This window comes from Besnoitia besnoiti, chromosome IX (genome assembly GCF_002563875.1).
Source record: "Besnoitia besnoiti strain Bb-Ger1 chromosome IX, whole genome shotgun sequence".
NCBI classification, from domain to species: Eukaryota; Apicomplexa; class Conoidasida; order Eucoccidiorida; family Sarcocystidae; genus Besnoitia; species Besnoitia besnoiti.
Window position 1 is genome coordinate 1,349,297 of NC_042364.1, and position 24,992 is coordinate 1,374,288.

At 58.8% G+C, this 24,992-nt stretch overlaps 3 protein-coding genes across 3 annotated transcripts; 2 read left to right on the plus strand and 1 right to left on the minus strand.

Annotated features, from left to right (window-relative positions):
- Nucleotides 1-1,844: 1,844 nt before the first annotated feature.
- BESB_013610 (Sin3-associated polypeptide SAP18) lies at nucleotides 1,845-6,376 on the plus strand (the record flags this gene model as incomplete). Its single annotated transcript, XM_029360091.1, has 6 exons — nucleotides 1,845-3,324; nucleotides 3,643-3,791; nucleotides 4,369-4,480; nucleotides 4,967-5,052; nucleotides 5,233-5,681; nucleotides 6,034-6,376. The coding sequence occupies 6 exons, from the start codon at nucleotides 1,845-1,847 to the stop codon at nucleotides 6,374-6,376; spliced, it is 2,619 nt and encodes an 872-aa protein (XP_029216758.1).
- A 1,825-nt stretch (nucleotides 6,377-8,201) lies between these two features.
- BESB_013620 (protein phosphatase 2C domain-containing protein) lies at nucleotides 8,202-11,618 on the minus strand (the record flags this gene model as incomplete). Its single annotated transcript, XM_029360092.1, has 8 exons — nucleotides 8,202-8,275; nucleotides 8,439-8,648; nucleotides 8,875-8,974; nucleotides 9,464-9,636; nucleotides 9,790-9,984; nucleotides 10,547-10,642; nucleotides 11,040-11,160; nucleotides 11,547-11,618. 8 exons carry the CDS (start codon nucleotides 11,616-11,618, stop codon nucleotides 8,202-8,204), a joined length of 1,041 nt encoding a protein of 346 aa, XP_029216759.1.
- A 3,901-nt stretch (nucleotides 11,619-15,519) lies between these two features.
- On the plus strand, nucleotides 15,520-23,591 carry BESB_013630 (uncharacterized protein; the record flags this gene model as incomplete). The annotated part of the gene is made up of 3 exons (XM_029360093.1): nucleotides 15,520-21,994; nucleotides 22,453-22,634; nucleotides 23,046-23,591. 3 exons carry the CDS (start codon nucleotides 15,520-15,522, stop codon nucleotides 23,589-23,591), a joined length of 7,203 nt encoding a protein of 2,400 aa, XP_029216760.1.
- Nucleotides 23,592-24,992: the final 1,401 nt, after the last annotated feature.

Sequence of the window (24,992 nt, forward strand, 5' to 3'; positions counted from 1 at the left end):
TTAAACCACAGCATCGAACTTCGAAGAGGGCGAATGGTTCCAAAATCCTCGTTGCAGTATCATCGGAGAGTGGCGTAGCAGTCAGACGGTTCTGTGGCCGCAGCTTTGCCTCATCGTTCCAGGCGGTTGGTGAGAGAGAGCGTAACTCGCACTGGAATCTTCTTTGGGTGTGGATTTGCCGCTTCCTCGGTCGTGCTGTTCCGCCATCTCCACGGGTTGCTGCCATTTGTATTCCTGTGGCACAAAACAACTCCGCCAGTTCTGAAGTTGTCCGCCTCGCGGAATGTTAGTGAGCACGTTAGGCGCACGGTTCACCGTGAGCTGCCGCTCTCGACACCTCTTCCGTGGATAATTGATTTTACAAATGCACAGCAAAGTGCCGCGTCTGTCGTACTCGAGCTGCGCCGAAGGGGGTGTGCCTGATTCTCGGCCGAGTAACGACACCTCCACTTGGACAGAAAAAGAGTCCACCCCCGACACCCCGGTGTGGAGCCCCTTAGCTAACCAGATACGCTTCCCAAAAAGTTTTGACGGATGAAAGTCTAGCACTCTAGCCGAATGAACTGGCTCTCTACACAGTCCCCACCGAGATCCGGCTGCGCCGATTCGTCCACGCTTGATTCACCGCCTGTAATGCTCACGAAGAAAAGGTGGGCGTCCCAGCCTTGTGTGCATGCACCTCGCATCTTTCTCCAGGATGAGGCAAAAACCAGACATGCCTGAAAGTCTAGCAATACCTTGATTGATCTACACACTCAACAGGAGTGCTTATTTTCTGCTGGCTGACTCTCCGAAGCGGGCGCTGCCTTTTTTAGCGATTATCAACGGTGGCAATTTCCGCCACCACTGTATCATTTCCCGGTAACAGTTTGAGGCTCTCCCGCCTCCCGACGCGCAAATCAGTGCAGTTTCGCGCGCGGCGGGAAGAGAGAAGCGGGTTCAAAACAAAGCAATCACTTCGAAAAATCGCGCTGATCTATTCTTTCGTTTCTTGTATGTCGGGTTGACCCGGTTGGCAAGCGCGGCGGCCGTTACCCCTTCTCATGTGGCCTTTCCGTAAGCCGCTAATTCAAAGGCCAAGTGTCACGGGTGGAAATGCCTGTCGTGAAAGTTTCGTCTGTGGCGAGAGTCCCGGAGACTTCCCTTTTTCACGTCACTTCTATTCGAACGCAAGTCAGTAGCGTCTCCCGCGTGAGTCCTTGGAACACCGGATGAACTGGGTGTTTCCACGCTTAACCGTTGCGTCAGTGGACTGCAGCCAAGTGGAGATCGCCTCTACTACGTGTTTTGTTGCAACTCGTGGGACGAACTCTTCAAAGGAGATGCGCCCGCAGATGGATGCGCCACGCCGTTTGTAGTTTGTGAAAAACGCTTTTCATGCCTCGGATTTGTGATAGGAAAGCTCGTCCTTTGTTCTCGGAAGCACATTCCTTTCTTGGAAGCACATTCCTTTCACGAATCACTGGGCTTCCCTCGTCAAACGCAGCTTGTTTGAGCTGCATGCGTTGCTCTTCTGCGCTCATTCTTAGACGGTATACTAGTACAGCCGCTGCAGGAAGCACCTCTCGAAAGTCCCCGTTCTGCTTTTGGGCTCCCCCCCCTTCCCTCTCCGGCGCTTTCAAACTCTTGTCTTCTCTTAGCACCCGCTGACGAAGTCGACCACTGTGGAGCCGCTGTTTGTCGTTTAGTCGAGGAGTGTCTGAGTCCTCTCTGCGCGTTTAATCGGAGTCTTTGCTCGCCTCTTGCCTCTAACTGCCGCTTCGCACTCGCTGAAAGTCCGTCGGAGTGGAGTTTCGTCTGGTGCGTCCGCGTCTTCCCGATTCCTCCTCCGCACCTTTTCGCCCATGGCTCGCCATCGCAGCCGCTCGGGTGGGAAGGACGGCGAGGGCCGGCGGGTGTCGCGCTCCGTCTCTTCGCGGCGGCGGCGCTCTTCGCCGTCTCCTTCGCGCGCGTCGAAGAAAAAGACGCCGACCGCGAGCTCATCAAGCAGCAAGCGTCGCGGCACGGAGAAGAGCGGGAAGCGCTCGCTGTCGCCTTCGCCTTCGCCTCGGCTTCACCGTTCGAAGAGGCGCGCAGACGGCGAGAAGCGACGCTCTGTCTCCCCGCTTCACTCGGAGGAGGCGGACGGCGGGCGCAGCGCAACCAAGCGCGAGAAGGCCGCCAAGGCTTCCTTCCGCTCAGCTGCTCCCCCAAAGGGCCTCTCGTCGCGCGGCGGCCGGCGCCGCAGCCGCAGTCGGTCTCTGCGGGGCGCCAAGGATCTGCGGAAGAGCAAAAGCGACCCGGAAGGCGACAAGGCTCGAAACGGGAAGTCCGAGGACGCCGAGAAGCTGCATAGGAAAAAGGCGCGGCGCTCGCTCTCGCGGAGCCCCGCGCCGGCGGCGGGGGCCGACGACGCCGGGGGGAGGCGGCAGCGAAGTCGCAGCCGGAAGGCCTCGGGACGCGGCAAGTCGAGCAAAGGCCGCAGTGAAAGCCCGCCGCGCAGCAGGGAGCGACGAGGGGCGAGCCGGTCGCGCTCGCCGCGCGCTCGCGACGACGGCAAGAAGGGCGACAGCCGCCGGAGCCCCGAGTCCGCCAGGAGACACCGCCGACGGCACCACAGGTCGCGGAGCCCGCGGCGCAGCCCGAGTATAAGCCGCAGCCGAAGCTTTCGCAGGGGACGCGCGAGCCCCTCGGTTCAGCGCCACGCGCACCACAGGGACCCCTGGTCGCTGAGGCACGGCGGCAGCAGGCATCGAGGGGTCGGCGGCGCAGGGTGGCGACGGAGCAAGAGTCGGAGTGTGAGCCGGAGCCGGAGCAACCTCCGGCCTTACTCGAGTCGCCGCCGCCTATCGGGTGGCACGCGGGGCGCGGGCAGCTTCGCCCGCAGGGGCGGCGGGGGGAGCTACGAAAACGACTTCATGGCGGCCCTTCCCCCAGACCATCCTTTCGCGTCGCGACCGCCACCGAAGCACAGCACCACGCCGCTGCTGCCGCCGCTCTCGCAGATGATGCAGGACGACTGCCGCGGGCCGCACTCGCTCTACGACCCCCGCGGCGGCTCCGGAAGAGACAGCTTTTGGGGCGCCGACCGCGGTCGCCCAGCAGGAGGCCCCGACCGCCTCGGGCCCAACGCGCGGTGGGTGCGAGGCGAGGCGCTCCCAGATGACGCCTTGCCGCTCTCGGGCTTCCCTGGCGCGCGACGAGACCCGTGGGCGGACCGAGGCCGCGGCGTGATCCCGCGAGGGAACTCCCCGCTCCCGGCCTTCTTCCAAGAGCGCCTCATGATGCGGAGAAAGATGATGCAGGACGCGGAGATAGCCGGCGCTGTGAAGGAACAGAAACGAGGTGAGGGAGTGGAGCGCAACGGGCAGCGCCCCGAAGAGACGCGAAAGCAAGACGGAGTACCAAGCGCTTTCGCCTGCTGTGACTCTTGCTTCGGCACAGCCTGCGCGCCTTTTCAGACTTCTGGTGCCTATGCGTGCCCCAGAGGACCGGTGCAGTCTCCTTGCTCCGTAGACCCGCGGGCGTCGCGTGTCGGGTCCATCGGGTGTCCCGTTCGCTGCTTCGATATGTCTGTCGCGCTGTATGTTGCGTTCTGCGTGCCTGGGGCTGGCGGCTCATGCGGGGTTTTCCAGCTGTTTTTTTTGTTCGCGTTGCGTGCAGCCCTGAGGCGGACGCTGAAGCCTGCGCTCGTGGTTGACCGTGCCACGACGCCGCCTTTTCTGCTGCGCGTCTTCTACAAGGTTGACGACCAGCACTCGGTTGAGCAGTTCCAGGAGCGCGGTCAGGAGCCCGTCGAAGACGAACTGCAGGTAGACGGCGCGGTGAACCCAGAAGAGCCACGCAAAGAAGCTGGCGAACTCTGCTCGCAGGCGCGCACCTTCGCGTGCACGCCGGCCTGCGCGTAGGCGCACTCATCCAGGAGCATGGTGACGGTGTACACAGCGGGCGGGGACTGAGCTGTGGGGACACGGAGGCGAACCGAAGGGAGAGGGGAGGGCGAGGCCGTCTTGCGTCAGCGGACGGGGCGGGCGATCGGGCGCGGGCGCGGCTCAACGAAAAAGGGGAGGCTGCGCCCTGCGAGCCGCGCGAGGGTTTAGGGTTTACGGAAGCACGGGAGTCGCCCAGGAACGCGCTCAACGCAGTGGCGCGGGCAAGGGGCCCTGCCGATGACCCAGCGTGCGCGCGCGAGTCTCCGCGTCCGTCCGGTGCGGTCTCTGGCGGCCTTTTCTCGTCACATTTCTCATCTGGCGTGTCTCAGCCTGCGCGCCGCGGTGTCGTGGTGAGGGGGCAACGCGCAGACAAGCGCTTTCTTCGCCATTCGCATCGCCTCCGTCTGCGGTGCAGCCTGACGCGCCCTAACTTGTGTGTCTGGTTTTGTGTCCGCAGGTCTACGCCTGGATGGACAGCAAACTTCGCGAGATCGCGTACCTCGTCAAAGACGTGTGCTGGGAAGCCAGGGACCGGCACGCAGTCTGGAAGTTCCGCCTCGTCTACCCAGGTGCGTGGAACAAGGACCCCACTGGACTGCTTAAGACAGCTAAAAGTGTTGGATTTCAATATCACGGTAATCATGTTTGCTTGGAAGCTGTAGTCGCATGTTTTAGGGTTTACGGTCGTCGCAGGTAGATGCTCGCGCCGCTGCCCGCTGCGGCCGAGGGCCTGGCTCCCCGCCCCGGGGGACGGGAGCAGAGAGGAGACGCGTGTAGTGCACATAGGCAAGCCAAAAATCCAAACTCCACAGGCTCACGTGGTCGTGCGAGGGTCGCGTCGGGGCTTCGCGTCTGTGCCGCGCTAGGCCGTTATGAGAATTCAGAGCGCTGCCACGAGGGATCTCGCCGCAGGGAATTGTCTGGGTGAGAGTCGTTCTCGCTGCCGCAAGCCCGTCGTCGGCTTCGGGGGACGCCTCCCGCTGCCGTGTTTCGGAGAGCGTTGCGGAACGTACGGAGCTCGCCTGTTTGTCTCTCGTGGTTCTGCGGCGTGTCAGACAAAAAGGGCAAGAACGTGGTCGCGTCGATTGGGCTGCTTCACTCGACAATCCCCGATCCGAAGGAAGATTCTAAGACTCTCGCGGTAAGAGGCGCCTTCGGAAACGCATGCCCCCCCTATTTTTCCCCTAGAGGTGTCTAATGTGTGCCTCGAGCCTTGGCGTTTTTCCTGCTCGACTTGCGCGAGCCGATCGAGGTTGTTTTTCGATTCTGCGTCGTGTTGTGATTCGCCCGGGCTGCTTGCGCGCGTGTGCGTTGTGTGCAGGACGTGAAGTTCCAGATTGGTGATTTCCTGTTGCTGTCGATCGTCAAGGAGAAGAAGGACGCTGAGGACCGAGTCCTCCCGCGCACGGGGCTGCGCCAGACACGGACGACGGCTGAGGGCTGGGAGCAAGTCGTTCAAGATTCTGGAAGCGCCGGGCTCGCAGGGCCTTCGTCCATGGCGGAAGGCGACGCGGCGCGCGCCGCGACCACCAAGGAGGAGGCCGCGCATTCGGTAGACACCTCGAAGGCTGCAGCGCTCGGCGAAGATGACGAAAACGCGAAGGAGCACTCAGAAAGTGACGAAGAAGAGACGAAGGAGCGCGAGGAAGAGGGCGACGGCGACCCGGAGACGTTCCCAGACCGGCAGAGATACACTGCTCCCGACCACCACACGGATGACGACGAGGAAGAAGAGAGAAAAGACTCGGGCGAAGCAAACAGCGCTGGCGAGTAAGACTGGAACACGCGAACTCGTCACGAATGTCAGGGGCACGGGCGGGGCGTGAGCGCCCCGGCCTACGCGACGGCAGACGCCTTCAGCCAGCGGCAGCCTCTCGCGTCTGTGTGCTGAGTCGCGCTCCGATTCCAGATTGCCACGGCGCAGAGACACAAGAGACGCCCAGACGCGCCAGCGCTACCACGGCGCGGCGCACGCGCCCATCCGTTGCTATGACAGACACTGGAAAAGGGCGGCTGTGAAGCGCGAAGTAAGGCTGAAAGCGTGCAGGTCAGCGGCGCATGGGCCGCGTGGATGTGCGGCGAGTGACGTTTTGGCTGCCTGTCGTGACTCTGTTCTGTGCAGGGAGGAGGACAAAGGGGCGTCTCACGCGGAGGCGAGCGCGCCGGTCGGCGATGCCCGCGAAGCGCCACGCGAAGAGAAAGCAGGCGACGCTGGAGCGTGCTCCGACGCCAAGAGCAAGCACGACGTGAGACCGGAAGTCGAGAAAGGAAGCGCGGGGCCCCACGCGGACTCGCCGCAGGAGAGTCTCCTGCCCCCGAAGGAGGTGGCGAGCGACGAAGAGGGCAAGCCAAGCAGCCGCAGCCGGACGCGCAGGGACGAGGAAAAGGACCAGAAGCACGACGGAGAGAAGAAGGAGAAACGGCGCTCTGCGAGACTCGGGAAGAAGAGAGCCGCAGACGCATAAAACGGGGACAGCCAGCACGACCGGCAGAGAGGGGGAAGGCGGGAGGGGGAACCAGCGAGCGACGCATAAATGCATTTGCGCACACGTGAAGCATCGCCTCCACGAGGGGTGCTAGCCGGGGGATTGCGCATACTCTGCGGCAAGCGGCGCTGGAGTTCACGACCTCGAAGGAGCGCGGCGTGAGGGGGCGGGCACGCTAGGATCTTCAGTAAACCTAAAAATGCCCTCATCCTAAGCGCTGGCGACTGTGACTCTACACGCATCGAAAGTCTGCGGCGGAAAGTCAACGAAGACGTCCGCCTGGTGTGGAGGCGGGCATTGGCTGTGGCCTCGACAGCGGAGATTGTCTCACTCTGCTTCCTCTCTTGGAGGCAAGGCATAGTGGACGCTTTTATTCAGAGCGCCAGCTGTCTAGGAAGTGGATGGATGCGAAGCGGGAAAGTGAAAGGAGAGGCTACTTCTGTTTCACAAGTAGAGTCGCGCGTCCTTGAGGAAGCTTATAGATTACAAAGGTCGGGAATACGCCATTTTGAGTGGACAGAAGACACGTTGCGGCAGGATCGCGATACGACCATGCAATGCGTCTTTTCGGTCGCCGAGGAGCGTTTTGCAGTCCTCGCGGAGACGCCACATACATACTCTGCAGCTCCGAGTCAACGCTATGAAGTAATCGAAGCTAGTTTCCGTTGGCCAAAGGTGCTGCGAACGCATGCAGCGAGCGACTGGTGGCCATTGACTCAGAAATATGGAACTCGCATTCGCGCGCGTGTAGAGGTGCTTGACTCAGTCGGATCTACTTGAATCCGCTCTCATGTTCCGCGCAAGACAGGGCGTGCTTCAGCTTGTCCTGCTTGCTGCGCGTGTGCTATGAACACAACAGAACTGGGTACTCGCTCGGCCTGTAAGCCACTGGTTTCACCTGCCTGCGTGGCTAACTCCCTAGTTCATGATGGCGTGTCCTCTGGGTTTCTACGAGGTACGCTACGGTTGGCCGTGAGCTGGTTTCCTCTCAAGCGGCGCGTGGTTCCTCGGCTGCAGAAATTTGAAGGCAGCGACGGACTTCCAACGGAAAGTTCATCCGAGCGCCTTCATGCGTCTACAACCTCATTGGTGAAGGGCGCTCAGCACTGCGGAAGCTGTGTGGGGTGCCTTCACTGTATGGGGTTGTGCGAAGGCCCGACAGGTCACATCTGAAACGGATATGCGGCAGATCATCTGCTTCTTCCAACTGAAAGCGAGGCACGCATTATGCGGCGCTAGAACCGCACGTGGATCATTCTTGCACAAAACCGAACTTGTTCGCGTCCAAGACGTGATGCCTCTGGAGCTCGAGTGGTCGGGGGGTTCCGGCCCCCTCAGGAGTCGATCCAGTACTGCGTGGTCACCAACGTGGGTACAAAGAGTCGACAAAGTCGGTTATGCGTGAGCGAACTGCATCATTCACGAAGCCTCTCAAACGAACATAAGACCCTTGTATGAAGTAGGAGGGCACGGCATTGGGCCATGTCTTCACGACCAGCTCATCCGCTACCGCCAAAACTAGTAACATCATTAGCCTCTCATGACACCCGGCACCGAAAACGCATTTTCACTCACGTGAGCTGGTCCAGCGTTTGCCGTCAAGCGGCTTGAAGAAAACATTACAACGATTTACAGTTTTGAGGGTTCTTCTCAAAACGACTGGTTTCGCTAGACCATGCGACAGAGTGATGGAAGCACAGCAGAATCGACATTGCCGGGCACGTAGCAGGTACATGCCCGGCAATGTCGATTCCCTCAGGCGTATCCGTACCCTTCTACAGCCTCGATAAGGCGTTCATCTTCTTTAGAACATGGGCAATGACATTGATTCGCCTTCTTTAATCTTGAAACTCCAGTCTTCTTTGGTTTCCGATTCGGCTGCAAAAGGCACAGACAGAAAATGTGGGACATACACACGGCCGCCATCCCAGGGGTACGTACTCTCAAGGCGCGCTATCAGTGCTGGAATCCCTGAAAGTGTAGAGCTCTTTCGCTCTGCTGAGACAGAGTTTTGGGCGAACAACGAGAGAACCTTACTTACCAGGCCCTATGCTAGTCACAACTTTGGCTTTGGGTTTTCGAGGCTTCCGGTGAACACGAGTCACGAGGGCTGTCATATTATCTGTCGACCCTGACCCGTAGGCCTTCTGCACAAGCTCATCTGCTGCTAGCCGGATGCTTATCCCGTCGCGGAGTTCACGGGCAACTATAAACGCAACCGATTCCCAGTCCAGCTTCCCGTCAACCAAACCTGAGCGCGCATCACCCGTCAAACGCACACCTTCAGGGGTTATGATGGTGTACCAGCGGTGTCTGCATTTGCCAGCAAGAGTCTGCTGCGATACTAAAACTCGTGGAGTCCAGATGGCCCAGCCATCAGCGACAGCAGAGAGCAACGAACCACACGTCGGCGAGCACGACAAACGTAACGAGCCGTATTCTCCACATGTACATCAGTCTGCTGTAGGCTGCATTACCGTCCGAAAAGAGCACCATAGCATCGTGCCACTGCATGAAGAACTGCCTGATCTCAGGCGTTGAGATGATCGCTGGCTCTACGCGTGGAGCTTTCTTTGCCTACAACGAACAGAAATGCCAACAAATACAATTTTGCAACTGGTGCGCGAGCAGGCGTCACAGCATCTGAGCAGGGGGACGGAACTGAAACGGCTATTTCTGGAAGACGTTGATGCGCTGGCTCACACTGAGCGATCGCGACTTGCTCACTGCGGCTGCAGCATAACTGGTGCAGGCTTTCATTCTGTAAGCCTGCAAGCGAGCTGCACAGACGGACTTCCACCTGACCGGACATGCAGCAGAACAGCTTGTCCTTCGTGCGATCTGCATCGGCCTCGCCATCCCCCGTGTGAACATTCGATACTTCAGCAAAGCAAGACAGGTGTACAGCCTCTAACACCAACATGAAACGGTGAAATGTGGTGTGTCTCGTTTGCCCGTAGGAATTTCCCTTGCACGCGGGGTGCGAGTTACGAGGGTTCCGTCCACCCGGCGTACGACGTCTCGTATTGATGTCACAGAATTGCCATGTTTCCGGGCGACGCTTACGAAGTCTCCGAACGAGCGGGTCATCATGAGACCCCTAACGCGCGAAACCCCACCAGTCTCTTGCACTCTCCCACCGGCTGCTTCTACACGGGCCCGCTCCTCGTCGACAGGAATGTGATCCTTTGTCAGTTCCACGTAGTCCTCTCCGGTTAATATCAGACCCCTTGAATCACCTATATCGGAGCACGCCTCAGGCAATATGGACACGACTGCCAGCATGATAGCACTGCTGTTTGGCAGCGTCTGCATGGCGAACAAAAGCCAACGCGCAACATCTACACGCGGGACCGCCTGGAGGCTGCACAGGAAAAGATCTAGCGTCGTACCTACGTTGGCGACCAGAACCCTGACAGGCGCTTCTTCCGTGCCCAAGGTGACCTTTCGTTGTGGCAGGCGCTTCTCTGTAGGACGGTGTTTTTCGCGGAGAGTCTTGAAACCAGTATCCTTTTCGGGTATAATCTCTCGGCCTCGGACAAGCACAGGGCGACGTTCTGAGACAACTTCAATGACGGCGATAACGGCTGCAGCGAGGAACGAATCAGATGCATAGCTTTATACGGCGCGATCTTTGTGTCATCAGGCGAGTCTTTCCATGCTAACGATCCTCAAACAACTGAAATGTACCACCGAAAAAGTGGGTACAGCCCTCGCTACCACCGAACACAGAAACTCCCATGTTGACTTGCCTGCCAGAGAACCGACAGAGTTGGACAGTCATTGTGAAAACGGCAAACAAACTGTCTGTTGGTGATCATAAGAACATCAGCTTCAAGTGGTGTTCAGTAGAAGCCTGTCGGGGGGGGAGGATTAAGCGCCCTCAGCCTCCCAACAGCGGACTGGAGGCTTTGCATTGGTCGAGCACGCGACGGGGGGAAGTCTCACACATAAGTATAGCGGTACAGTCACATTTGCGATAGCATTACTGCATTCTTGTAGTTGGGTTACCTCATGAAGGCTCCCCAGTTCTGTAAGGGTACAGTACATTACCACACCGCTATGGTACTTGAGACAGCTAGAATTGTTGGACTCACGCTGCAATCATGTTTCTTCAAAGTTGTGTTCACAGCCAAGTTGCCAGCATACCTGTTGAGCCAGATCGCCTGACGGCTTCCCGCAACTTCATCTCCAGTCGCTCACAAGCTTCTGTGAGGGAATCAGGGCTTATGGAGCCAACCTCCGCTGAACAAGAAAAATTAAATGAGATTGGTTGCGGTCAGCATTCTAGGCGCACAGCCCGCAAATATTAGCCAGATGCATTTAGGTGAGCGGCCCGACCGCCCCTTTGCAGGCAGGAAGCGAGTGTCTTCCGCTCACACAGACCGCTCTGGATCCGCCTGAGCATGCGGTGTTACGAGGACATCAGTAGACGGAGCCAAGTGCTTTAGAGGCTTTCACTTCAAATCGGCATGCTGACACGTTACGCGTTGACACCATTCCTTCATATAGATGGATTCCGACGGATACTCGGCAGGGGCGCGTCTACTAGCGGTGGCCCAGTGTGCTGCAAACAATGAGGATTCTCGTGTCAGCCCGCAGAGCACGGACGCGATTGCAACGGAACAGTTGCAGAGCTCACCCAACGTAGGCTGCAGGTTCACCGCCAGAAAGTGGGCCGCCTCCGATCCAGTGTGCCCGTCGAATACAGCTTGAACACGCACATTTGGCTGACCAGGCAGACGTGCATCAACTAATGCAGCCTGAAGACAGCAAGGCAAATTCGCTTCAGTTTAGTGCGAAGCTAGCTAGTACGTACTCACCCACACAAAAACAAACAGAATGCAGTTTCACATGTTTTACAGACGATCACGGATGCACATGTGTCTGGAACGCCTCCTGCTCCACTTCTGAAGCCGACAGCTATACAGATCCCCTGTGTCTCTCGCGACATGGTGACACGCAGCAAAGTCGCGTTACAAGAGGTAAGCTGACGAAGATTACGCACGAAACCCGATGGCCGGACCTCGGATATCTCTCCGCAGCGATGCCACGTAAAAACAGGCAAGCTGGTTATGGCACTATATCTACGGTCCGGCAGCAGCGTTGAACGGAAGTGACGAAAACGTCGCAGAGGTGTCCGGCTTACGTCCTCGATATAGTTTCTTTTGCCTTTCATCATGGCCAAACCGACCTCCATGAAGCCTTCTCTGACCTTCATGGTCAATCTGGCCTTCTCCGCTCCGGAGGCTTCCCAGAGGGACGTATGCCCCAGGCGGGGGGGATGGCGCTGGCAAAGCGTGCAGCCACCAGAACCAAAGAGGAATAATCAACTGCTTTCATACACATCATGCATACAATGAACCCCGGTTAGGTTTCGGCCATTTTGATGCCATCCCTCATCGCTGCTGAGGTATCAACCACAAGCTGAAGGTCGACAGCAGCAAGCGAGTCTAAAACATTTGTAGGCGTATGTAGGTATCCATTGTTATACCCAGTTTGCTAGACGATGCGTGAAAAGCAAATACCCAGAAATATGTTCAAGGCTTTCCTCTTCTCGAGGTCAAAGCCATCCATGATGAAAGACATGCGGCTGAGGCCTCGTGGCTGCTCGGGAGGGGACGCTTACCCGGGGTCGCTGATGAAGAGCACACACAACAGCAGAAACCGTCGTAGACAACGACTTCAGCCCGGTACCGTTTTCGCGCGGCTTTGAATACTGCTTGAAACCACTGCAAATAGACTACTACATGGCAATATAATTACGGGTCCAGGTAGTGGCATCGCGCCACCATAATCTGCCGCAAAATCACGATCAGCTGATGAGACCACCGCAGGGGTTGCATTACCGCCGCACTCTTCTTTGTTAGTCACCTATCTGTGCAGATGTGTGGCCCTTTGCTTGCAGGAAATGGCTCACTGCGGACGCGTTATGCTGAATTGCATGTCTGCGTGGATTCCTACGAGTTCACCGTCTACACCCATCACAGCGACTGCTGAACTTCGTGAAGAAATGTTTCGGCCCCAGGCAATGCCTCTGCACTGGCAGGAAGTGCCACCGCACTCTAGGCCAGTAGCCCTTCTTTACACACGACTGAATTCGCATGTTAACTTGCTCAACATGGGGACGCTCGATCAGATGGAACAATGGATCACCACATCGCGCACACTCTGCAACGCTTGCAACCAGACTATTCCCCTGCGATACAGCGGTGCTAAACGATTGTAGAACCCAAGACGCAGCTCGCCCCTCACGAGGTTCCGCCGGAGAGGGTCAAGCTGTGCATTGTGCAGTTCCTGAAGATCTCCCCGCTTGCGCCGGGCTCCTAGGGAGACATGCGAAAGCTCGTCCTAGATTGGAAGAGGGTGACCACGACCCTGGTAACAGTTCGCGTTACTACCGACCTAGCAAGAGGCCGACGGTGGTTCCCTTAGCCGCAAGCTGCACGCTGACGTACTCTGAAGAGAGCTTGCGCCTCGGTTGAAAAATATAGCTGCGAAATGGCCAGGGCCACGATGAGAACGAACAGGCCTCTCATGCTGGCCTGGCAACGCCAAGGTCCTCTACCTTCCGAGGGGGATACGGCAGATGAGAATCTCTGGACGGCGATCATCTGGCATCTGGAGTGGAGACCACGTGGTACATGCTCTCAACCGTCAGGTCAGCGGATACGCTGTTCTTCATCAACGCTAAATCGAAAGACTTGGTAGTCACGATCAAGAGGCTGCAAGGGATTAACTTGAAGACTTGGAAATATCCCTGAGCTGAGGTGCCACTCAGGTAGCTTGAGCAGGCGCCAATGTTACAATTTACTCGAGAAGACAGACGCATTGGGGGCTCGCGGCCAGTCCTGCAGGCAGACAAATGTCTTGCTAGGTGCCTGTACAATCCTGCTGCGGTGGCGTTGCCCCACTTTATGCCTGAGCCGGTAAATTCCACTGAAATGAAAGGCAGCAAACCACTGTCTCCGAGGTAGCGGAAAAAAAACGTGGCCCTACGTAACACGATCTTCTCCTGTACAGCTAACTGCGTCGCGAAGGACGCTGATAGACCACCACAGCGCGGTCAGGCCCAGCTGCCACAGACGTGAGTCTTTTCCTCCGTGCATGTAGCCATACTGCAAGGCCGTCGAAGGCGCTCATCACCTTCCCGCCCCCGCTACGATCCAACACGACTCTTGCTCTTTGCAGTTGTTTTGCTTTGTAGTCACGTCTCCTACACATCGTAAAACGCCACCAACGGGATGTCAGGGGCTGCGGCCTCAACTTGTGGAACAACACGTTCAAACGCAGCACCAAACTCCGAGCTGGCATGTGTTTCGGGATCACTTTGGATTATTTTGCTTAGGGTGGGAGAGGGGGCTGGGAGGGAAAGCTGTAGTCACTATAGACGTGGAAGGCTGCCACCAATCAACTATCCTTGCGTGCTCACGTTTCTGAGCAGCAGTGATGTGGTCCAGCGTCAGGCACGGTGCTCCACAGGATGGGGCTGAGAAGCCCATGTCCACCCATAATTCAATGCCTCTAAAAGCTGTCTTCGGTATTGTATCAAACGATATTACACATCGACGGCGAAATGCACAGGGTGGTCGGGCTGTGGCTAGCAGAAAGCAGGGAAAACCTAGTGCGTGCTGCCTCGTCTGCAGAGAGCCTTCATAGTGGGGTCATCCCAGCGCCAAGATATGGAGTTGATTTTCAGCCCTCTTGCCACGATGGAACTGTTGATATTACACTATGAACTCTCAGTGGCATCGTGGTTCACCAGCTGCAGAGGTTGCCCCGGTGAGGGTCTGTGACCTAACATCAGGCCGCCGAACATCTTTGATTCAAAGTCTAGACAGAATATCATGTCGTTTGAGCACACTCACTGATGCGTTGTGATACCGGCTTTTATCCACAATTGTCCCAGCACAGACGTCGTGCAGAATGACGTCTCTTATCTTAGAAAAGAACACTTTTGAGTCGCAATACCACTGACAAAGCCCGTGGCGTTTTTGAGTGCACAGGATTAAAGAAGGGGGATAGGTGGGAAGGCGTCGCCCACGCGTAGAAACATGTTCCGGCCGCCAATTTGTACCGCGCAGTAGGCGGAGGATCGTTCCTTTTGCAGTCATCTTCTTGGATGATAAACCTTTGGTGTGCAGGTGAACTAATAGGTGGCTCCTTTGTCGTTGAGCACAAGGCTTGACGCGCCAGAACCCTTTTCGTGTGAGACCAACTCCGGCCTGACGAGGTTTTACTCCAAGGGAATCTCCCGACTGGTGTTTTTCCTGTGAACCAACCGCCGCAGAATCCTCACCTTTTCCCCGTCGGCGATTGTGAGGCGTCGGTATCACGTGTGTGTTGCAGTCCCAGCGCGCAGCGCCTTGAGGCGAGCAGACGATTTTTTCCAGGTCTTTCGCCCTGAATTGTGGGCCTGACTTGTGTGAGCTCCGCCAAGTAATTCGCGTATACCTGGTCGGTGGTTGAACCCTGCTTCCCGTTGCAGATGAGAACTGCCACTATCCTGTTTCATGATAGCAGCGACAGCGCCCAGGAGAGCAAGTTGGAGGGCACACGGGCGTTGCTTGTTGAGGCGTTCGAAGCTTACCAATCGTTGCCACATGATTCTAGCGAACGAGGGCGGGTGCCAGCTAGTAAACGTCCGCCATGGACGCGTGTTTCACAGGTGCTGTGCTGTACCGCGGGGCGTGGTTTGTGGAGGCGCAGGCACCTCTAGAGTAGAGCCTTGTGTGACTCGATGCGTATCTGCACTCGCCTCCCAGCTCACGCTAAGTAGCATCATCACCAGGTTTTTTTTTCCAAAATACACACCTGCTTGGAGGGGGCTCGGAAGCATCCACCGCACACAACCCGTGCACGCAGTTTGCGTCGCTAGTCTGCTTGGGTTGGCAGTGGCAGCAGACCTGACAGCCCTGTACCGAACCGACAGGGTCTGTTCCATACTACCGGAGAGAGACACTGCAGCCCACGTACTTGCACGGCTACGGGGCTGGCTCGCACCTAGAGGCGGCCTTAGCTCCTGCTCGTGCGCTCTCAACCCCCAACCTTTGGAGCTGGCTGCTGGCTGAAACGCGACAATACACGAGGCAGGCATGCTACACCCCGCTCACAGTGCCAAGATGGAGAGGCCCCGGCCCAGGGGAAAACCTGAGAGACTAGGACCATCGGCTGCATGCACAGCACTCCTCTTTGGCGTTTTTTACCTCACGGCCGCTGCGGGAGTTGAGGGAGGGGAGCCTTCCCCGGACTTAGCTGGCCTCTCTTCTTCTTCTGTCCTGCCGGGGGAGGGGGAGAAGAGAAAATGGCAGCTCCGTGTTTCAAATGCCGAAGCTTCGCGAGTGCATAGCGATGGCTTCGAGGGGTGGCTCGACAGGCTCGATGAGGCCAGCTCTCTACAAGCGTTGCCTCACGCCACAGTCACCTCTTTCGGGAATGGCGCAGGGGGAAAAGCCGAGCGTCTCTTCTCAGAAGCCACGGCAAGCAGTGCGCTGCCCGCAGAGCGAGCGCTGACGCAGCGCCCAGGCCTGACAGCCGCGTTCGAGGCGGAGACCGAAGAGCAGAGAGCGGCCGTCGCCGACGGCGCAGACGAAAACCAATACCGAACGATAGAGGGCGCGAACTCCCAGCGGCTGGGAAGTGCGATCGACACCTCCTCCAAGGCGCGGGCGCCCCTCGCTGAAGGCGAACACGCCGAGGCAGGTAGCCACGACACAAGGCATGAAGAGGAAGGACTGTCTGGCGTGCAACAGGAGCACTCTCCTGAAAGCGAAGAAGACACCGAAGATGCCCGTCCGGATGCAGCCGCCACGAGACAGCACTCTGCCCCGCGGCATGCAGAACTCACAGAGAGCGATGACGACTTTTCGCCCGAGACACACACCGCGGCTCTACTGCCGCACCGAGCGCCCACGGAGGATCTAAACCGTGAGGAGAAAACTAAACAGAAGGAGGGGAGCCCCGCTAAAAAAACGAGCGTGGAGCCGCCGAGCGCCCAGCAACAAAACGTTGCAAGCGATCGAGAATCTGGCGACCCTGAGGGGGACCGCGTGATCGAGGAGCGACAGGTGCGCGGTCATCCTCATCGCGCAGAGGCGCCTGCGACAGCTTCGCTTCCTCCGCAGCACGGGGAAGCAGAAGGCGGTCTGACGCACGACTCGTCGAACGCCAGCAGAGACGAAACGACTCTTGCTCGTCCTCTCCACGCTGCTGAGAGTCCGGATCCCGCGAGAGCTGTCCAGGCAACGCCGCCCAGCTCGAGTATCGCCGCAGGGACGGAGGGAGAGGCACCGGACCCCCTCCGGGGCCGTGGCCAAGAGAGTTCGCCGCCGGGCGGCCCAATCGCTGGCGAACCGCGCACGCAGAACACGGAGGACCCCGCGGCGTCACGAGAGAAAGATGAGTACCGTTCAAAAAAAACGCCGCAGAACTTCTCGCCTCTTGAGGCGGACAGTGAACAGATAAATGAAGCACAGGACGCCCAGGAGCGGGGAGGAGCGATAGAGCAGGAAACATTTGAGAGTTTGCACATAACGCTGGAAGACGTTGTCGAGGAACTGCCCCGCGAGGCCGCCTCAGCCGAGACGAGAGGCAACACCACAGAGATTCATCCTGCGCCCACTGCGGACGTGTCTGGGCCGCCACCGGCCTCCGAGTTTGACTCAGAGGAGTCTAGAGACTCGGTCCGCGCTGCAGATCTAAGCAGCTCTACGCAGAACAACGGAAGAACTCGCGACCAAGCTGCCCACGAACACACTCAACCTTTAGTACTTCAGCGTGGCCCTGAAGGCACCGCGGCAGCTAGCCACGCAGGCGAGACGGTCGACAGTGAATCGGTTAACGAAATCGAGGAGCACGAAGAAGCTCCGAATTCAGCACCGCAGGTTGCAGGCAGAATCTATTCATCAGATGAATTTGGCGGTACGGAAATGACTGACGCGGATGGCAACGAGCCACTGTGGAACGGCGATAGGACGTCGACGAGCGTTTCACATGATATAAAGAATACAGGTGAAACAAAAGCGGCCGCTCTTGCGGCGACAGAAGTTGCGGTCCTGGAGGCTGAGCGGACCAACGTGCGGAAGGAACGCACGCAGGATGGAGAGGCCGTGACGGACCGTGGAGGTCACAGTTACGGCGAGCACCGACAAAAAACAGCAGGGAGCGCAGACCGAGATGAAGAGTATTCGAGACAAAACGTTCAGAGCCACAACCCCGGCGAACCGCTTGATCAGGACGTGGAAGAAGCCTGGAGAGACCGAGCTGAGAAAGGCACTCCTAAGAGTGTGGAGGAGGCCGTCGGTCAATGGAAACCCCCCGCCGGGGACGACGAGAGAAGCGAAGAACGGGCAGACAGCGAAACGCCCAGCAGAGAAGCGGGCGAGGGCGAAGACAAGTCCAGCGCCGAGGAAGAGAAGCATGCCGCCATCCTGAACGCAGCCGAGGACCCGTCCGGCCTCAGCGACAGCAAGGCCCGCTGGAGTGCTGTGAGAGCTACTTCCGAAGGCCGCGAACCCGATTTCGGCTCGCAAGACGGGAGCCACAGTTCCGAAGGGACAGGAGACGACGCCGCAACTAAGGGAGAGAAGCAAAGACGAGACGACGAACGAAACATTCAGACTGAAGCAACCACAGTGTACCACCAGCTGGAGTCAATGATAAACGACGAGCTCGTAACCTACCCCTCCCCCAGTGACACGCCTTCTGCGTCAACGGAAGTCGCTGTCGTTGACGCTTTTGCGTTGGAAAGTGAGAGTCTGTTGGGCGGCGTCGACGCCTCCCAAGCATCCCTTGCGGTAGAGTTGCCGTCGCTCGATCCGGAGACGGCAGAAGACGCAGCGGCGACACGCCGCGGAGCGGGAGAGTGCCTTTCACAGGAGAGCGATCCTGAGGCCTCTGCTGACAGCCAGTTGCCGCCTTCTCCGCCTGCGCTCGAGCCGGACGCTCTGTCGCCTCCATCTGCTGCAGCTGCAGTGCAAGAGGAGGAGACCGAGGGAGAGTGGCCTGTGGCGGCCGGAGACGCGAGTGAAGACTTTCAGCTCTCTCAAGAAGCCTTTTCCCCGCGTCGCCACCCCGAGGTCGAGCCGCCAGTAGCGCTCCACGACAGGGAAGCGGCAGATCAAGAATTCCTGGAGACAGCGGAAGAAAGTGCGGAAGCGGTGAGCGATCGAACGCTCCAGCGCACCGGCGCACAGGAGGCAAATAGCGAATCCCACGCAGACGGGGCGCGGAGACCGGAAGCAGAGGGCACCGCCGCTCAGCACGCTTCGCACAGTCCAGCTGAAGGCACGCTTCATGAGGCAGAGCTAGACGCGGTCGACGTCGAGGAAGAAGCTCCGGGCCGCGTTGACCAGCTGCAGAAGAGCGACCCGAGAGCGATATCGTCAGAAATATCATCGGCTCCGCGGGGAGATCCAAAAGAGGATCAGCAGACGCCCGAGGGCGGAGTGGCGATCTACGAGGGACGGACGCCTGAGACGGGAGAGGACCTTGCACGCCGTGTTGCTGCAGGAGAGAGCGCCAAAGACTCTGAATCCTTGCAGACCTCAGACCAGACCGAGCCAGCAGCCGTCGCCTCTCAGAATGCTGCGGAAGCGTCGGCGTCATCTCTGGCGAGTGTAGGCCCAAACCCGCCCACATTGGCTGCGGCCGCCGAGCAAGGACCTCGAAAAGCAGGAGAGTATCTGCCCCAGCGAGAGACGACGGAGCCGTATGGCTCCATTTCCGCCGAAGGTGGCGCGCCGCATCTTGCTTCCTCCGAGCCGCAGGCTCTGCAGACGCCGGCGGCCTCATCTGCTGAAGTCCCTCTGGAGTCTTCGCCTGAAGGGTCAGCTCCAGCCGCCGCGGAGCTGACGAGCCGGACACCCGCTCCCCCGCCTTTCAAAAGACCCGAAGCCGTGGTCCATGAGACGAACCAGCCTGGGCACGAACCTTTTGGAGGCCCAGCACATGCAGTTCTTCTCAGCCAGACTCATGTCCATCCAGCGTCTAGCCCCGGCCTTCAACTCGTTCCGGCTCTTCTGCAGGTGTCGCCAGGGGATCCCCCATCTGCAGAGGCCTCACTTGCCCTGCCGCCGTCCCGGGCCGTTTCAGGTGCCGCCCCCGTATCTCTGGAGGCTCTTGCGGAGGCTGCGGAGGGCGACGAAGCCGCAGCGCCGGTGGCGGACGGTGGAGCAGAGCCGCGGGTCCATGTGCAAGCTCTGCAGATTGCAGATACCCCACCCGCTCCTCCTTCCAGGATGGACGCCGCGTCCCGTACCCTGTTGCCGAGTGAAGCGCCTGCTGCGCATGCAGAGACGCTTGTCTCGACCATCGCAGGCATGGCTGGCCCCAGCGCGGGCGCCTCAGGCTGGAATCTCCCTCTCGTTGTCGCGAGTGCCGATGTCACTCACCAGGCTGTAGCGGGGGACCGCGAAAGCAGTGCTGAGACTGCTACCGAGTCAGACTTGCCGCCTCCAGAGGTTGCCGCCCCGCCGCCGGCATCTGCGGCGTCGGGCCCTCCAGCGGAGACGGGGGCCCGGGAGACGTGGGCGACGCTGGACGCAGCTGTCTCCGGAGTTGACATCATCACCATCCCGGACAACTTCGCGGACCTCATCCGGAATCCTGGCGTGCAGCCCCACCGGCCCATGTCCGTTCCGCAGCCTACGAGCGCGAAAAACTCCAGCACGGACACGACCCCCAAGAAGGCGAAGAGTGCGCCCAAGAAAGTCTTCGACCCTTCGCTCCTTCAGAACCCTACGATGTTTGACCAGTTCATGGAGCAAGAGGCTGCGGAAGGCATCACGCCTGGAGAGGATCTCACTGCTGCGCCGCTGGCGGCGGTCGACGTCCCAGAGTCCTCGGTTGCATCTCAGCCACCGAATCTGCCACCTGAGGGAATCCCGCCTCAGGATGACGGCGGGGAGGACGGCGACCCGAACGGCGATGAAGACGAAGAAGACGACGAAGACGACGAAGAAGAGGAGCCGGAGGAAGAGGAGCCCGAGCCGCGGCGCACGTACCCCGTGGCTCTCCCGCTGCCTATGCCAATCAGTTTCCCTTGGATCGGGAACCTGATGGGAGGCGGCCTGGGGGCACTCTCTGTCCGCGGGCCTCCATCCGCGCAGTCCGACGCGTTTGCCGTCCCGCCTGTGGATCCGGCTGCGCATTTGGGTGTCGGGAGCGGCGTGCCGCCCAACCTCGCTCCGCCGATCCCTTTGAAAGTCGAGGAAGGCATTGTGTCAAGCATGGCCCCAGCGACCGCCCTGCCTTCTTTGCGCGCTTCGTCCGCGGCAACCGCCCCCGCGTCGCCCCTCATGGGCAGCCCCTATCCCCCTAGCCCTCCCGCTGGCGCGTTTCTCGCGCGCCCGACAGGGCCGGCGCCAGTGTCCGCGCCGGGGTACGGACTTCAGCCGCCTGACGCGTTCCTAGCCCAGGCGGGCGCTCACGGCCCTGGCGCATCCGCTGCCGTTCCCATTGTTGGAGTGCCTGGAGGAAGCGCCAGTCTCCAGAGCTTCACTCACGCAGGGGTGGCTGGGGCTGCGGCGCCAGGCGCGCAAGCGCAGCCGTCGCACGCTGCGTTTCCTTCTGGCGCGCCGCCGATGCCGGGCTCGCATCGGTTGGCGAACCCTGCCCCAGCAGGAGGAAACGGGGCGCCGGCTTCAGGCATAGGCGTGCGGCCTCTTGTGGCGGGCGGCGAGGGAGGAAGCGGCTCGTTCTCCGGGCTGCCTGCAGTTCGAGACCCCGCTGCAGCAGCGACAGCAACAAGCATCCGGCTCCCCAAGTTGAACGCCCTACCCTCAGGCAGCCCGCCATTTGAGGGGTTGCCAGGCATGCGAAACCCGCCTCCTGGATGGGACTTGGCCGCACCAGGCCAACATGCGCTTTCTGAGTCCAGTTCCGCGATTCCCGCGTACGCGTCTCCGCTGCATTCCTTGTCTCCCTACCCAGCCGTTCAGCCAAACCCTAGTTCGCCGTTTGCGTCCTCGACTCTGGGTGCGCCCATTTCTGGCGGGCCTTCTCCCCCCACGCCGGCGATCCCTACGCCGGCGACCGCCGCATCGCAGTTCATGCGCGCGCCTACCAGTTCTTCTGCCTCGACTGTGGCGACTGGTGCCTCCCCCGCTGCGTCAAGGGGGTATGCGGGTTCGCTCGGGCCCTCCTCCTCCTCCACAGGCCTGACGAGTCTTGTCTATTCTTCCACGAGTTCCTCTGCCTTTGACGGTTCGTCGGGTACAGACCAAGCGGCCCGCGGGGGAGCTGCCAACAGCGCAGCTGCCTCCGCCGCGCGAGCCGCATCCCCCGCGCGGGTGGGGCCTTCTTTGCCTTCTTCAGCGATGACGGCAGGCTCCGGAATCAAGACTCACGAAAGTGCGGGTTCTGGGGGACTGGCGGCGGCGGGGTCTGCAGCTGCCAGCGTCGCGCGCCAGCTGCCTGGGGCGACGGCCGCCATGCCCGCAATCGTTCAGTCCGCCGACCAGTTGTTCACGTCGACGTCTTCGTTTGTCGGGGTGGGGAACACGCTTGTGAAAAGCTTCCCTTTTGAAGAGGCGATCGAGTGGAGCCAGCAGGTGAACGATGCTAGGCGACAAAAGAAAGGCCAGCCGCCTGCTCACTGTAAGCTTCTCACTTGCGAACCAAGAAAGCACTGCCACTGTAAATTAGTTGCCATGCGAGCCAACAGTTTTTTATTGGAGAGCCCGTGCTGCTACTTTAGTGGGCGAGGAGTTCTCAGATCACATTGGGCCAGGGCACAATCACATGCCGCAGGTCAAACCGACGGCAAACAGCTACCCGGGTGTCTGTAGATAACGGACTGAAGTTGGCTAGTGAGAAGCCTCCCCTTTAGCACCACTCATGGGCGCGCGGCATAATCTCAACGCGAGCGCTACGTTCCTTTTTCAGCATTGTTGCGTGTGCGTCATCGTTCCTTGCTCCGCGGTCGTGGTCGTCGCGGCCATCTACCAAAAAAGAAGCACTTGTTGTTTACGTAAATGCGTCCCCTCGAGTCAGCGACCGTCGCCAGACAGGCTGTCGAGAGGCGCGCGATTCCAGTGCTTTGCTGCTGTTTGCAGTGGGCGAACCGTGGGTTCGGTGCGTGAGCAGCGGGATGACTTGCTGCGTGCCGCAGAAGGCCGTAGGCGGAGACTGGAAAAAAAGGCCTCCGTACCTGAACGACTCCCCTGCTGACAGCCGAGCTTGCCAGGCGCACTTTGTGCCGATGCAGAACGCCGTGTGCGCGTCAACAGCTTACGAGGTGAGTTCGCAGCGCATGGGGTACAGAAGAATTGTTTACTGCTGCGACCGTGTGCACTGAGGCTTCGCGAGTCAGTTCTTGGTCTCAGTTCTGGCGCCTCCCAGAGAAAGCAGTTCTCGAAGGAGACATGAGAAGGTCGTCTATTGCAGTCAAACGAGGGTGGTGAAGTGTGCGGAGTGGATGATGTCCTCCCCGGGGTGTACGAGTGGAAGGCGTGCAGAGCCGTCACGGTTTTCACATCTGTTTCGCCGTTTTCGCGCAGCTAGGGAGCTGGCTGTTGGAACATCTGCGTGCATCCGCTTGCGGGTGGGGCTGTACCTATGTATTTTCTAGTGCCCATGGGGCGTATGTGCACATGGATCTTGGAGCAAAGGCATGGCTTCCCTTGGTTTACTTGTTCCCTCTGAGCAGGACAACGAGTGCGGCATTCAACGCATGGAAACGTCGCAGTTCGTGCTGTTCCGCCATGTGTTGAATATTCGCGGCTCCAAGAGCTTGAAGGCTATCTGCCAGTGCCGTTGGGAGCTCCGTCCCGATTCGACCCCCGCGGTGGACGGGAGAACAGCGGTTTTGGCGGGGATTGACGACCAGAAAAGCCACTCTGAACGCGGCGTAGCCCCAGCCGGCACGCCGATTGAAGGCTTCGCTTCATGGCAATTTTCGAAGAAGGCCATCGCAGAGAAACAACAGAAGCGCGAGAAAACGAGTAAAATGGCGCAGGGCGTCGGCGCCGCTCTCAAAGCCACGGCGCTCTTGACACAGCAAGGTTCAGATGCGATGCATTCCAGCCTCGCAGGCATGGAGCGCGCAGCAGGAGACCCTGTTGCTCAAGTTCAGGAAATAAGAGGTGGTGTGGAGGCGATTGCGGACCTGCTCATGAAGACAGGGGAAACGACTTCCGCAATGTCAATGGTTGCGAAGGCGTTGGACGACCTTGCGTACATTCAGAAGAAGTAGAAGAAATAAAACTCGCTGCGCAAAGACCGCTCGGCGAAACAGGAATCGTTAGCCTAGCGAGAGGATGCATTCCCACCCACTCTCCCAGAGCAAGCGGGAGCAGCACGCCCCATACACCACTGTGGCGTCCACTGCTCGCGGAGTCAACTCGAGCACGAATGTCAAATCTAGTGACACTCTTTGCCGCTCAGTGCCGGCCACCTCTTTGAGAAGATGCATCTCTGCCCTAAATTCTTTTCCCACAAGCGCCATCACAGGTCTGGACACGCCTGAGAAGGCACGTGTGTCTGTATTGTGTAGGGGGATGCTGTCGATGCCCAGGTGACACCGACAAGATGTGTGAATATCTGCGTCGAAATATCGGCTTAGAAATGCGCATTCAGTTATCCAGTGGTTGCGGTTAACGTACACCGTGAATGTTGTAGAAACAACGCGACGTTCAACAACCGCTTGTAATGAAGGATCTCAAGGTATGTTGCGTCTTTTCCGCCCGCTCGCGATTGGCGGTCAACGTGTGTGTGTGAGAGTAATGGAAACGTTTCTGACATTGAAAGCAAGCGAAGCCAGGTGGTGTGCCGCGCAAGGGCTGAGCGATCAGCGCAGGGCATGTAAATACTTGAACACGTCCCTGCGGCGGGGGGAAAACGGATGGCTTATCCTCCACCACGCGTTCCTGACGAAAAACAGAATGGGGACCAGTCGACAAGGTGACCCCCGACTTGACCTCCCACAGAAAATGAGTTCTGACCCATTGAGACTCTCGCATTTCGAGACGCACATCTTCGTTTGATACCGCAATCGTGTGAGCTACGCTGTTCGCGACAGTCATTCAGAACACGAGTTCTTCGCATTATGATTTATGGTTATGGGCGCATCCTGTAATACACACCCTATAGCTCGACAACACGCCAGGAGCAATGGAAAGGTACAACGTGCTTGGATGCCAACCTTAACCTACGTCGCCCACGTCTGTGGATGTCCTCTTCATCGCCCTTTCCACTCAAAGCGAATAAACAAGTACACTGTAGTTCTTGGAATACCGAAGAAGTCTCCGGTTATGAGATACAGACAACCAAGTTCTTTATGACTGCAATACTCCACCACCCGAGTGGACTGGTTAAGGCGGCTAAAAGTGCTAGAAAATGTCACGGTACTCATGTTTGCTTGGAAGCTGTACTAACTATAACCGTTTATTTAGTATAGTCATAGAACTGCTCGTACGGTCGCCGATGCATTTTCCTTTGTGCGGAGGCCACAGTTGCAGGTGTCTTCCCCGGCACGTTTATGGCTGTCCGCTGGCTTTGAAATTGCGCAGTTGCTAGACGCCACCTTGGTAGTTCACCACTTTTCAGGTAGTTCGAGCAGAGGACTGCGCAGCAAAACGTATCGATGCTTCTTTAG